The sequence below is a fragment of the Otolemur garnettii genome, unplaced genomic scaffold, assembly GCF_000181295.1.
Source record: "Otolemur garnettii isolate 467f Iridium unplaced genomic scaffold, OtoGar3 scaffold00032, whole genome shotgun sequence".
Lineage (NCBI taxonomy): Eukaryota > Metazoa > Chordata > Mammalia > Primates > Galagidae > Otolemur > Otolemur garnettii.
In genome coordinates, this window is record NW_003852427.1 from 4,162,813 (window position 1) to 4,176,973 (window position 14,161).

Below are 14,161 nucleotides of genomic sequence, written 5' to 3' on the forward strand. Positions count from 1 at the left end.
TGTAAATTGAGCTGTGATAAACAGTCTAGTGCAAGTGTCTTTATGGCAGAAGGATTTTTTCCTTCTGGGTAGAAGGCCAGTAATGGGATTGCAGGATCAAATAGGAGCTCTAGCCTGAGTTCTTTTGAGGGCTCTCTATATTTCCTTCCGAAAAAGTTGTATTAGTTTGCAGTCCCACCAGCAGTTTAAAAGTGTTCCTTTCTCTCCACATCCATGCCAGCATCTGCAGTTTTGAGATTTTGTGATGTGGGCCATTCTCATTGGGGTTAGATGGTATCTCAGGGTGGTTTTGATTTGCATTTCTCTAATAATTAGGGACGATGAACATTTTTTCATATGTTTGCCAGGGATTCATTTGTCTTCTTTAGAGAAGGTTCTACTCATGTCTCTTGCCCATTGATATATGAGATTGTTGACTTTTTCATGTGGATTAATTTGAGTTCTCTATAAATCCTAGTTATCAAGCTTTTGTCTGATTCAAAATATGCAAATATCCTTTCCCAGTGCATAGGTTGTCTATTTGCTTTGGTTGTTGTCTCCTTAGCTGTACAGAAGCTTTTCAGTTTCATTAAGTCCCATTTGTTTATTTCAGATATTTGTTGTTGTTGTTGTTGTTGTTGTCATTGTCGTTTAGCAGGCCCAGGCCAGGTTCAAACCTGCCAGCCCCAGTGTATGTGGCCAGCACCCCAACTACTGAGCTACAGGTGCTGAGCCTGATGCATGTCTTGTTATCAGTGATTTTAATTAGAGGGATCACCTACAGCATCTCATCTCCCATAATCAACTTGTTCCAAATAATTATTATGTCCTTCAGATGCTCGTGTTGCTGCAGTTATGCCAGTGGGAGAAGAGAAGATTGTCCCGGCCCATCCTGATTCACCTTGCCAACACTCACTTGCCTCCTCTTAGAGGGGATCATAGGTAGAGTTGAGGGAGGAAGAAGGGTCCTTAAAAAGGAGAGGAGGCCAGTCCAGGGATTGGAAAGGCTTCATTAGAAGAGAAAGGAGAGAAAAAAGAGCAGAATGCAGTCTGATGAGGAGCCAGATCAGCTTTCACACAGTTGTTAGGAAGCTTTTATTATCCTTTATCAGTGTGGTTGAATGTGGGTGGGGAGTTCCCAGAGGGAGTCCATCTCTTCTGTAGAGGGACTAAATTTTGCACTCACATCACAGTGGCTGCCAGCTGGGGCCAGAGTAAAAGTTACTGTTCTGTTGTTTGCCTGGAACAATGGCCTTGAAGCCATTCTAGGAGATGGGCAGGGGGGTTGCTGTGGTCATACAGTTTGGTTCCTAGCCTCCGGCTTTTTCTCATCAGCTGTCTCCTAAAATGGCTGCACCCTTGTTAGGGCTATAAGGATTTCTTATCTACACTACTCTGTAAGATCCTTTTTAGGTAAATTTTATGAGGGACCATGCTCTGGGCCTTAGGGTGACAAAGGGAGTGTGTAGAGAGCCACAGTCTCCCTGCTGCTGCCACTGCCAGGCCCTTGAGTGTCTGAAGTAGAAAAGTTATTTCTTTCTTAAGCCATTAGGTCATACTGATTCATTTAATCTAATGCTAACTTTACTAAGCCATTTGAATATTTTTCTTTTAATGTAAAGATTTAAAATGTATTTTCTCTATGGCATACTGAATTAAAATTGTAACCACTTATAGGAACCGTAATTATACTGTTCTTTCAATATGAGACTTTAACAAGACCAAAGACCTATATGAGTTTGTTAGAACTGTTGTAACAAAATACCACAGACTGCATGGTGTAAGCAACAGAAATTTACTGTCTCATAGTTCTGGAGGCTGGAAATCTGCATCAGGGTGTTGGCAGGGTTCATTCCTGCTGAGGTCTGTGAGGCAGAATCTGTGCTGAGCTTGTGTGTCCTAGTTTCTGAAGATCTGTGGGTAAAATTGGTGTTCTTTGACCTGTAGACTCATCATCACAATCTCTGCCTTCATGTCCACATGGGATTCTCCCTGTGTGCACGTCTGTGTCCAAATTTCCCCTCTTTATAAGGACACCAGTCATACTGGATTAGAGGCCTACCCTATTCCAGTATAACCTCATCTTAGCTAATTATGTCTGCAGGGACCCTACTTCCAAGTAAGGTATTCTGCTGTACTGGGGCTTAGGAATTTAGCATATGAAATTCTTGAACCCATAACTCTTTCTAATGCCTATATGATGGGAACCAAAGAGCCTGCTGTCCTCAGAGGGCCATTTTGGTCCTTTTTTGTACCTGCAGAGTGCTCTGACTAGGCCTCTAGGCCTCCTTCCATCCCTTGATCCTTGTGCTACCTTCCCTCCCCAGGCTCGCTCTTGGGGGAGTGTGGCCTCTTTAGAGGGGGGTCCTCGGCTATGCTGGGATGGCAGGGTGTCTTCCTCAGACTTGCGGAGGTACCGAGTCACTTTAGGTCTCTAGGTCTCAGTTTCCGCATTGGTAGAATGAAATAATCCTGGTATTGGCCTTGCAGTTGCTGTGAGAGTGAAACGAGACAGCCTGGAGAGCCCTCAGCGGCCTCTGGTGGCCACAGTGCTCAGTGCACCGGTGCTGTCACGGTCCCATTAGCAGAGCCACAGGGGAGCCGGGTGGGTGGAGGGCCCTGAGCCAGACTGCAAGCCAGGCATTTCACTCTGGAGGCCTCTGGTCCTTATCTGTATAAAATGGGTTTGGGAAAGATTCTCTCTCAGTCCTCTCAGGTCATAGCGAGGAGGGGCTCATCTTAACGATGGCTCATGGCTCTTCCGGGCTCCCCCACACAGAGAACCTGGCACTCAAGGCTGACAGGGACCAGTATGAGCTGCTCTGCCTGGACAACACCCGGAAGCCAGTGGATGAATACAAGAACTGCCACTTGGCCAAGGTCCCTTCTCATGCTGTTGTGGCTCGAAGTGTGGACGGCAGGGAGGACTTGATCTGGGAGCTTCTCACCCGGGCCCAGGTATCCTGCACGCTGCCCTCTCTGCCTGCAAGTGCTACCTGCTTAGATTTTCCTTGTTAGCTTTCTTGCCATTCCAGAAGTCCTTATGGGTTAGAATACCTGATCTGCTTCACTGACAGACCAGAGCTCAGTGTATGACACTGGGGACAAACTAACTCAGTCTGGTTGTATTACAGAGCAGAGGCCATCAAACCCGCGTGTGGCTTCACCAACCCCGCGGAATGGCTGTCTGCAGAAGCTCCTCTCGCCCAGTTTATTCTTTCCACTCTAAATGCATCCTCAGCACACAGCTCAGATGCCCCCTCTTCCTCCAGCACGTGCTTCCCTGTTCTCCCACAGCCCGTGATCACAGAGGCCCTCCTAACTCTGCTCACAGCAGAACCAGGCTGTGAGCATTCTCTCTCTGTGTGGCATTTGTTGGTAGCAGTCTCCCCCAGTCAGGCCCCTTTATCTCTCTGCTCAGCACTGAGGGATTCAGAGATGAAGTAGACAAAGCCTTACCCCTAAGTCACTCATAGATGAGTGTGGGAGACATCCAGATTCTCACCAGATGGAATCACACAACCTTGGGGACACGGATTGTGTCATTTGTGGAGGATGGAGAGACTGGTTTGCAGGTGTACCTGGGAAGATTTCTGTCAGCCCCGGGGAGTAAGCTGTGTGCGCCCTGGGAAGTGTGAGAGTTTGCCACACAGGGCAGCAGGTGCCACTTCATACAGAGCCACAGCAGAAGTCACAACTAGACAGACATTTGGAGGAGCATGTGGGTAGGTACCGCTGTGAGCCACATCAGGAGTGGCTCTGGGCCAGCCAGCTGCAGTCATAGGCAAAGGGCCCATTGTTTTTGTGGAGGCCAGAAAGAGGAAGAGGCTGTGTGATGTCCCATAGCTAGACATCCATTGGCAGGTCTGGAGTGGGGGAACAGAAGCCCAGGAGGCCTGACTTCCAGCCCAATGTGCTGGATCACCAGCCCTTTCAAGGTGCAGACCACCAGTAGCCTCTCAATGGCAGCCAATAGCTAGGGTGAGGCCACCTTCACTGACTGCCACGTGGAAACACAGAGTACTAGCCACCTTGGAGAGGAACAGGTAGGCAGGTGCCTGGTACACAGTGACCCCTCAGCCCTTTGTACAAATGTGAGGACAGCTCCTGGCAGTTTCCTTGCAGGCACATAAGGCAGGCAGGTGGGGCAGGGAGATCTGAGTAAATCATTTCATGGAGAGACTGGAGAACATGGGTAGCCATGGAGATGCTGAGGACCCTGGTGACTGTTGTCGCTCTGAGACGCTCTTGTGTCTTACTCTCTGTCTGTCATCTTGGGTTGGGTTTGGTTTACCCAGCGTGCCTCCATCCTTCACTGTTTCCTTTATCCTTTAAACAGGAACGTTTTGGAAAGGACAAGTCAGCAGAATTTCAGCTCTTTGGGTCTCCTCTTGGGAAAGATCTGCTATTTACTGATGCTTCCCATGGCTTGGTAAAGGTCCCACCCAGGATGGATGCCAGGTTGTACCTAGGATATGAGCATTTTCCTGAAACTCAGTGTCTACACACAGGTACTTGTGAGATCCTGGGAGGGACCTGGCTGGCTTGGGCAGCAGGGCAGGTGGGCCATCACCTGAGGCTCTCTGGGTGCCTGCGAGCCCCGCCCACTCCCTGCTGAGCCCAAGGGAGCCACTAACTGTGTTGGGGCTCATGAGGGTTTTCTGCCAAATTTGGAGAAAGGCCTAAACTGTGTTTACAACATGGTTTTGAGGACCTTCATATTATAGATCATCTGCTGTAATGATGGCTCTGGTTCCTTTGTTAACTGGGTTCATCCCAGCCAGAACAGAGAAAATAGTCTGAGCTAAACTGAGGTGGGGACGTGGTACCACCTCCATCAGGAGCAGAGCCAGGATTCCAGAGGAGTTTTGTCTGGCTCTCGCCTTCCACAGATCACTATGGTCCATTCCTTCCTTCCTTCTTCTATTTTGTCTCCTCCACTTAGTCAACCAATAGTTACTAGGCATTTATCACAGGGCAGCCACTGCATTAGGCACGGGAGTAAGGGGGGGGGGGCAAGCAGACCCACCCAGAACTGAAAACATGGCCACTAACTGGGGCATGCTGCCAGGACAGGGACCAGTCCTGCAAGAGTACAAGAGAAAGCCCTGAGCTGGGCTGGCTCCCAGAGAGGCTTCCCTGGAGAGGTGGTACCGGAGGAGGTGAGGTCAGGTGCGAAGGAGTAGCTGTGTCTTCACTGCTCTTTCTAACAAGTTGTCACACGGCTGCTGTCCCTCAGGGCCCTGCTGGGCAGCCACCCTGCAGCCAGGGGCACCAACCTCCAGACCCACCCAACTTCCTTTGGATCTCTAGATTCCCACAAGGTGCGGTGGTGCGCAGTGGGCCATCAGGAGAAGGCCAAGTGTGACAACTGGAGTGCGGTGAGCGGTGGTGCCCTAGAGTGCACCCTGGAGGAGAGTTCTGAGGACTGCATTGCTGCCATCACGGTAGGAGGGCCCTGCTTCCATGGGGGCTCAGACACTCACACACACAGCGCTTCTCCAAGTCTGGCATTGGAGACTGTCTTCTTAGAGGTCCCCTCATCAGCCTCTGTCCTAACATGCTCTTCTTAGGAGCTTCCTCCATTGCACTCGCCCCATAGACCTCTACAGCTGAGGGCAGGTGGGAACACAGAGTCAGCCAAAAACCCAGACTCCTCGAGGGCTCAGCTCTGGAGTGGGAGCTTGGAGGGGCATCCTGCCTGGGAGCCATGGGAAGTGGGGTGACATTCTAGGGTATGGGAAGTGGGGTGACAAATCTATAGGGTATGGTCAGGGCCACTGTGGATTGTGAAAGCAGCTCAACATTTTTAGTCTTTAAATTGTAGGTTAAATTTTTTTCCAGTTATAAAAAATTACATTAAATAAACCAGTAAAAATAAAATCATTTGTAACTTCACTCAGACATCATCAAAACATAATTTTTGAGTGATAAATTTGTGTTGGTATTAACTTTCCATTTCTCTGTGAGCAGATACTATTTTTGTGTCTAGGACAAAGCAAACTTTTAAGTAAAAGAGAAAAACTGACAAACTTAAAAGATTATACATTATATAACAGTTTTTTTGTTTGTTTGTTTTGAGACAGAGTCTCAAGCTGTCACCCTAGATAGAGTGCCTTGCTGTCACAGCTCACAGCAACCTAAAACTCTCGGGCTTAAGCCAGTGGTTCTCAATGTGTGGGTCATGACCCCTTTATAACAATGAAAATACATAGCGGCGTTAGGAAGGTTGAGAACCACTGGCTTAAGCAATTCTCTTGCCTCAGCCTCCCAAGTAGCTGGGACTACTAGTGCCTGCCACAACACTGCTTTTTTTTTTTTTTGGTTATATTTGTCATTGTTGTTTGGCAGGCCCTGGCTGGATTTGAACCCACCAGCTCTGGTGTATGTGACTGGCACCCTAGCTACTTGAGCTACAGGCACCAAGCCAACAGTTGTTTTTTCTTTTAATGTCAGATTTTGGTAAATCTCCCTGGCACCTTAAGATTAAGATTTGATGCTTATAACAATTTCCTAAAGTTGTCAATTGTAAGGATTAAATGAATTTGAGTGCTTATAACATTGCCTAGTGTAAGCAAGCAGTCAATAAGTATTAGCTATAGTTATTATTACTTTAAATTTTGAGCAAATTGGGGTACTTTTTCAGCTAATGAAACATTTATTTAGGATACATATTTAATGGCTGCATAATATTCCACCAATTATTTTGACCTCAATTTATTTAGGCAATTTCTGAGTGTCTACATTTGAGTTATTTTCAAATTCTTTGCTATTATAGATAAAGTGGTAGTGAAAATCATTATGTTTATAACTGCCTGTATTTATGAGTATATCTTTAATATTAATGATAGCTAATATTTCTGGAATTACTATGTGCCACACATGTATATGAGCTCTTAACTTGCAATACTCATTTAATCTTCATGATAATCCTATGAGGTATCATAGATTTTGGTAATTTGTGTCTACATTGCTGTTATGTTTGAGGAATTTAACGATTTCCTCTTTTCTCTCTTCCTATACCCAACTATCATTCAGCATAAGATTATTTAATTTCCAAGTCTTTATGTGGGGATGAATATTTTTATTAGAGTTGAGTTCCACCTTTATTGCCGTGTAGTCTGAGAAAATATCCGGTATAGTTTCTATTTTTTTAATTTGCTGAGGTTTGATTTATATTCTAGGATGTGGTTGATTTTGGATATGTACTATGGGCTAACAAGAAAAATGTATATTCTTTAGCTTTGGGATGAGGCGTTCTGTTTAGATCTATTAATCCCATTTGTTCTAGGGTCACTTCTAAGTCCTTTGTATCTTTGTTTAGTTTTTGTTTAGAGGATCTGTCCAGTACTGTCTGAGGGGTATTAAAGTACCCTAGCTATTATGGTGTTATGGGATATCATATTGCTCAGACCCATCAAGGTCTGTTTCCTAAATCTGGGAGCATTCGATTAGGTGCATAAATATTTAAAATTGAAATGTATTCTTGTATTATTGTTTTGACCAGTATAAATTCTCTATCTTTGTCTTTCTTAACTTTAGTTGCTTTAAATCCACTTATATCTGAAAATAAGATTGCAACCCCTCCTTTCTTCTGATTTCCATTGCTTGAAATACTGTTTTCCATCCTTTAACCCTGAGTCTTGATTTGTCCTTCAAGGCTAGATGTGTCTCCTGGAGACAACATATAGATGGCTTGTACTTTTTTTTATCCAATCAGCTAGCCTTTGCCTCTTCGGTGGTGAATTTAGTCCATTCACATTTGTTGAGAGAATAGATAAGTGTGGTGGAGTTCTATTCATCTTATTTTGTGAAAGTCCTTGATGTAGTTTTATCCTTTGCACCACTGTGGAAGCTAAGTTTTGACCTTTAGCTTCTGGGTGTTTACATTGCTGGTGGTCCATTGTGGTGGTCAGTGATGAGAATAGGTCTAAGTATTTCATGTAGAGCTGGTCTTAATGTGGCAAATTTCCTCAGTGCTTCTATAGCCACAATAGATTTGATTTTTCTATCAATTTTAAAGCTTAGTTTAGCAGGATACAGAGTTCTGGGCTGAAAATTGTTTTGTTTGAGAATGTTGAAGGTGGATGACCTGCTCTTTTGGCTTGGAAAATTTCAGTTGAAAAGTCTATTATCATCCTAATGGCTCTGCCTTTGTAGGTCAGTTGGCGCTTACTCTTGGCTGCTTACAGAATTTTTTCTTTCATCTTGACTTTGGGCAAGTTCATTACAATGTGTCTTGGAGAGGCTCTGTTTGAGCAATGTGTCTGAGAAGAGTGTGTTAGGATCTTTAGTAAAACTTGGGAAGTTTTCATTTATGATAGTCTGTAGTAGGGCTTCCATTCCTTTGGGACAATCTTCTTCCCATTCAGGAATCCCTATTAGTTGTGTATTTGAATGCTTCAGGGAGTCTCATGGTTCTCTGAGAACTTGTTCTGCTTTCTCTCTCTTCCTTTCTGCCTCTTTAACTACCTGGGTTAACTAAAAAACTTTATCCTTTAGCACTAAGGTTTTTTCTTCTCCATGGTTTAACCTATTTTTGATACTTTCTACTACGTCTTTACATTCCCTGATTGTTGCCTTCATTTCCTTAAGTTCCACCATATCCTTTCTGTATTCTACATATCTCTCGTCCAATTTTTGGGTCTATCTTTCCATTTTCTCATCCATTCCTTTTATTGTCTTTATCATCCATATTTTAGATTCCCTTCCTTTCAAATCCATAATTCTTTATAGGTGGAGTCTTCTGTAATAGCTGTCTTATAGTCCCTTGGGGGAGCCCCTATGTTTTGGTTTTTCATGTTGCCTAAATTTTTCTGTTGGCTCCTCGTCTTGTATTCTTTCTTCATGTTCACCTCCTTGTCCTCCTTTTTCCTTCTCATTGCCTTCTTTGCTTCAAATTACCTTGTCTCAGAGCTTAGATCTTGAAGTGGCTTCAGCCTGAGCAAAGCCAAACTCTTCCTCTTGGCCAAATAAACAGAAGTCCTTGCTTTTAGGACAATATATTGCAGTATGTCATTGGGACATCAGGTGTTGCTGTGGATCATTTAGGAGACATAGAGCACAGCCAGCAACCTCTATGGTTCTTATTTCAAACTTAGTTGCCTTCAGTGATTGCCTCATTGTTACCTCTGCATTCAGACCCTGCTGGGTTGGGATCTTAAAGCTCACAAGAATCCTTCAGGGGCAGGTCTCACAGTGCCCCCTGTTTCCAGTTCCCGTGGGGTGCAGGAGTTCCTCAGTCTGTGCCAAGAGTAGAGTTCTGATCCTAGCAGGCAGAATTAAGACGGCCATGCTTTAAATCCCTGCTAAGACCTTGTCTCGACCTTCCTACAATGGCAGCCCCCTAGTTGCTGAGACCATCTCAATATGGCTGCCTCACCAGCTACCAAACCTATAGCAAATCCACTCCACCAGCATTCAAATCTGGCTGTTGTATACCATTCAAGTCCACCCACTCTTCCAAGCTTTCCACTTAACATTCAGCTTCCCCAACAGCTGAAAACTCTGGAAAGGCTTTCTCCCATTCCAGGCTTCTGTGGGGGGCCAGCTGGTTGCAATCACTTGCCTAATTCATGAGATTTTCACTGCTCCGGATTATACGCTGTATCCACCTTACCACCTCCTTGCTGTGTTCCCTGAGCTATGATTCTCTGGGTAAGGTCCCAGTGCCAGGTATGGCTGTGTTCTCTCTTTTTCCCCAGTCGTTCTAAGAGAGCTCAGCTGAACGATCCTTCTAGTCTGCCATCTTGCTCTGCCTCCTGAGGAGTTAATATTTAAAAAAATGTTCTATTACAAATTAATATGAGGGTATAGATGTTTAGGTTATGTTCTTTTCATTTCTGAGGTAAAATTGTAGTTGAGCCCTTCACACAGGGGGTATGCTAAACACCTTCAGATTATGCACTGTAGGTGAGATCCTACCCATTTCCCTTCCTCCTCCCCTCCTCCATCTCATCTCCTCCCCCTTGCTACTCTATATTTGTGTTTCTCTGTAAAGTATCTCCAGAATGGAAAAAATATCCAATGTACTCAATACTAATATGAAACCAATATATAAACAACTACACACCCACATGAAAGAAAAGTTAATCATTAACTAATTATTTAGAAAAATTAATTATTTATTGAAAATCTTTGTTGTTCTGGGGCACTGACTACAGTCTTAGTGCAATTATGGGTCAAATTTTAACTCCAGCATCTGGAAGAAAATGCATTCCATAGAAACAGATTAAATATATTCCCTGAGTCTGGCTCTATAGATCCTGGAGTTGAATGACCATGTCACAAAAGTGTGGTGATGGCATGTCCAGGACTCAGCGTGGATCTCATGAGAGAACACAAATATGTCCAGGGAGTGTGATCTGGGTTGGGTTCTTGTTCTTAGGTCAACAGGCCAAAAGCATGTCCAGTTTTCTAAATCTTGTGTTTACATGGTGGAAGCTTTGGATGATTCATGATATAGTTAATCATGAGGACATGATGGGAAGCCATTAAGATGGAATGCTCTGAGGGCCAGATAGGAGACAGCCGTGCTGTGATGCTGTGATGCTATTCATTTGTTTCTTAACTTTAGATAGGAGAAGCTGATGCCGTGAGCTTAGATGGAGGATTCATCTACACGGCAGGCAAGTGTGGTTTGGTGCCTGTCCTGGCAGAGAACTATGGTAAGTGGAAGGGAATGCCTTTCTGTTTTATTCCACCTAGGCCATGGACATAGGTAATGAAATAATTTAGTTCAGTGTTGAGATAATAACTATTGTTGGGAGTTGTAGATAAAATCCCCTTTGCCCTGAGTCAGAACCAATTAAAATGTAGATGCAGAAGTTAGGCAGAAAGAGATCAAAATAACACCTTTATGTCTGAGATAGTGATACTGGAGGGTACAGTGTAGAGCTGCCATAGGGCTTGCCAAATTGCTTGTGTTAGAGTTGCCACTGATTCAGGAGAATTACCCCACGACTGAGGGAAAAGGCAAGCACATTTTGTTATAAATGAGATCTAAATCACCCTTTCCCTACTCTCTTCAATAATGAAAGATGGGGCTGAGCCACATGTGCTTAGATCCTTTTGCCAAATTTAGTGTCATTAACTCATTCCAGCTACACTGAGTGGTTGAGGGGGTGAGGCTGCAAGGTCATTTTCTTTAGTTAGGATCCAACCGCATGGAAAAATGTAGCCAGGGCAGAAGAGGATTTCCCTAATGTCATTTATGACCCCTCATCAGCTACATTATCCTTAAAGCAAAACAAAAACCAACTCTGTGAAGTAAATAGTGGTATCTTTATTTTACAGATGTAAGACCTGAGCCTTAGGAAAGTCAAGTGATATGACCAAGATAGAATAAAGACTGAATCCAGATCTTTCTGACTCCACAAACTGGATACTTCCCCTCCAACACAGCAAGAATATAATGATTACCTTCCGCAGGCTAGGACTCCGAAGGGAAGAAAAACATCAGACTGACTTACACAGCTGATCCAAGAGGGTCTTTGCCAAGATCTGCAACAGCCTCTGACCCCACGTCCTTCAGTGGGGATCTCATTTTCTTTCTCTGTATCTGCTTGAGTATTAAGGAGATTCCAGGATGGAATCTAATGTTCAAATAGCAAAAAGCAGAGGGAGAGGAGATAAAATGGGCCTGCAGAACCTGCTGGTAGCCAGTGACAAACTGCTTAGTTAGTGCTTCTTCTCATTATATTCTTGACCAGTGAGAAGACTGAGGCTCACGTCTTTGGGCGGAGAAATATGAGACTTTAATGCCACGTATCTAGATTGTTTCTGTTTTTCCTTTTAGAGCCTACACATGGCGGCGAGAAGCGTGGGTCTAGTTGTGTGAATACACCCGTGGAAGGTGAGTCACCATCAGCAATACTGGGGCTCAAAGGTAAAGGCTCATTGTTGGGGGAGAGGGTGAGGAGAGCCTAACAAACAAACAAAAATTACTGGAGGTGAGGGTGGGGGAAAAAAAGAAGCAACAGTTGTTAAGATGCAAATCTGTCCCGAAGCTGTAATGGTATCTGTAGGGTACTTTACAGCTAACTGAGGGTTCCTGCTCGCAGGTTCCCATTTACTCTTCTCAGAAACCCTGTAGGATGTGGGCATTACTGTTCCAGGTTAAGAAGGTGGGAAGGTGAGGCTCAGGGACTGTGTGACTTGCCCACGGCCACACAGCCAGGAGGTGGCTGCCGCTGGGCTTGAGAAGAGGCAGGGTGACTAGAAAGCTGAGTCCTTGTTGCACGTGACACTGTGCCTTGACACCTGCTGCTGCCCATCACTGTGTGAAGGTCCTCACCAGGGCGAGAGCTCATCCCTGGCATTTCTGGAGCTGAGTAGAGGCTTCCCGAGAGGAGATTCATAGACTCCGCTGAGGAAGCTGAGGAAGAAAATGAGGTCGCCCCTTTATCTTTAGCCGGCTAGAACTTGATAGCAGGGGAGTTGACCTTGTCTTTAGATAGACCACAACTAGGGGCAAGTTCTCTCACCTTGTGTCTCCAGACAGGCAGAGAGGGTCTGTCTGTGTCTTTTCCTGAAGTACCGAATCCTAGAACATGGATAGACAGTGAGTCTCATGTGTGGTCTCTGGACCAGCAGCATCAGCGTCACCTGGGAATTGGTCGTGAATGAAAATCCTTGGGCTCCAAAATCAGACCTGTTGAGTTAGGAACTCTGAGGAGGGAGCTAGCAGTCTGTGTTTTAACAGATGTAATGCACATTAAGGTTTGAAAAGCACTGTGATAGGGGATCCTGGGGTGAAAACCAGGTGGTCACTTGTGCTTGGGATTCTTTTTTTTTTTTTTTTTTTTGAGACAGAGCCTCAAGCTGTCCCCCTGGGTAGAGTGCCATGGCATCACGCTCACAGCAACCTCCAACTCCTGGGCTCAAGCGAGTCTCCTGCCTCCGCCTCCCAAGTAGCTGGGACCACAGGCGCCCGCCACAACGCCGGCTAGTTTTTTGGTTGCCGCCGTCATTGTTGTTTGGCGGGTCCGGGCTGGGGATTCGAACCCGCTACCTTAGTTGTACGTGGCTGGCGCCTTAGCTGGTTGAGCTATACACGCCGAGCCTGTGCTTGGGATTCTTAAGAGGCAGGAGAGCTGGAAGGTAAAGGGTTTGCAGCACCACAGCGCAAGGAGTATCCTGTGATCTTGGTGTCTCCCAAGCACTGGGTCACAGAGGTCCCGCACCACCCACCCTCTCTACAAAGGCCGCTGGAGCAGCACGTCCCTGCTCACCTCTAGCAGCTCCCCTTCTTTTGTGATGGAACCCAAGCCCTGAGGTACACTGGACCTCACCCCTCTGGTTTTACAGCTAAGAATTCTCTCTGAACTGTGTCTCCAACCCTAATTCTAAGGGCCAGCTTTTCATCTGCCATGTATTCTGTCCTGATCGCATATAGTCAGGAACAACCCTAAGTGCTTTAAGAGTAGTTGGAATGTCTAAGAACTACAATGATATGCAAATGTAGATTGCTAGCAGCATGGCTGACTGAGAAATTGCGTATGTGTGGGGAGGTGTGTGTGTGGTGGTGGTGAGCCACATTATCTTCTAATTCTAAAGATTTATGATTTTAATCTTACTATCAATTCCAGTTTGCAGTTCATATTTTACTCAAAAGCACACTTTTGTGCTATTTTATAACATTGGTATAGGAATAAATAAAATATTAAGGGTATTCTCATTAGAATTAGGGAAAAAGCAAGAATACTCTCTTCCATCAAAGGTATCTGACATTATTTTGGAAAGAATGGAGTAAGAAAAATAACCAGGTTTTTTTAATCTTGGGGAAGGAAAGAGAGATTAAATTATTATTAGTAGACAATATTATGGTAAACCTAGAAAAATCAGAGACAGCATTAAAAAAGAAGTCATTAAAGCTCTTTCCTTTGAACTTCTATTCAACAGAAATACTTAAGCATGTGCACACTCGTATACAAAATGCTCTCTATAGATAAATGGTCTGGAGAAGGGCAAAGATGGATCACAGTGTAAATCCACCAGTAGGCACGTGATCAAATATCATACATCTATACAATGGAATGTAACTTAGATTCAACCAATAACAGAATAAGATAGCCGTATCTATAAAGGTGTCCATGATATAGTATTGAGGAGGAATAAAGCAACTTGCAGAGAAGAATGCATAGCAGATTCTTCTGGAAGAGTACAGCATGTACGTAAATAC

The 14,161-nt window shown here is 44.7% G+C and overlaps 1 protein-coding gene and 2 long non-coding RNA genes across 4 annotated transcripts in view; 1 reads left to right on the plus strand and 2 right to left on the minus strand.

Annotated features, from left to right (window-relative positions):
• LOC100967087 (inhibitor of carbonic anhydrase) overlaps positions 1 to 14,161 on the plus strand; it is a 35,408-nt gene that overhangs the window by 15,623 nt on the left and 5,624 nt on the right. The window contains exons 7-11 of one of the 2 annotated variants that reach the window (XM_023513049.1): positions 2,759 to 2,937; positions 4,319 to 4,490; positions 5,293 to 5,426; positions 10,556 to 10,646; positions 11,275 to 11,411. In XM_023513049.1, the coding sequence (XP_023368817.1) occupies positions 2,759 to 2,937; positions 4,319 to 4,490; positions 5,293 to 5,426; positions 10,556 to 10,646; positions 11,275 to 11,294 (596 nt within the window). In that variant the 3' untranslated portion in view covers positions 11,295 to 11,411. Of the gene's footprint in view, positions 1 to 2,758; positions 2,938 to 4,318; positions 4,491 to 5,292; positions 5,427 to 10,555; positions 10,647 to 11,274; positions 11,412 to 11,776; positions 11,834 to 14,161 lie in introns of those variants that run through there. The other variant, XM_012804961.2, reaches the window with a different exon arrangement.
• The window catches only part of LOC105886956, a 25,092-nt gene continuing 12,487 nt past the window's right edge, over positions 1,557 to 14,161 (minus strand). The window contains exons 2-4 of the long non-coding RNA XR_001161270.2: positions 9,594 to 9,604; positions 9,268 to 9,274; positions 1,557 to 1,566 (exon numbers count right to left, since the gene is read on the minus strand). This is a non-coding gene — a long non-coding RNA (uncharacterized LOC105886956). The remainder of the gene's footprint in view (positions 1,567 to 9,267; positions 9,275 to 9,593; positions 9,605 to 14,161) is intronic.
• Positions 11,244 to 12,759, minus strand: LOC111725151. Its single transcript, XR_002773288.1, has 2 exons — positions 12,465 to 12,759; positions 11,244 to 12,355 (listed from the first exon to the last, which is right to left on the minus strand). It is a non-coding gene; the product is annotated as an uncharacterized LOC111725151 (long non-coding RNA).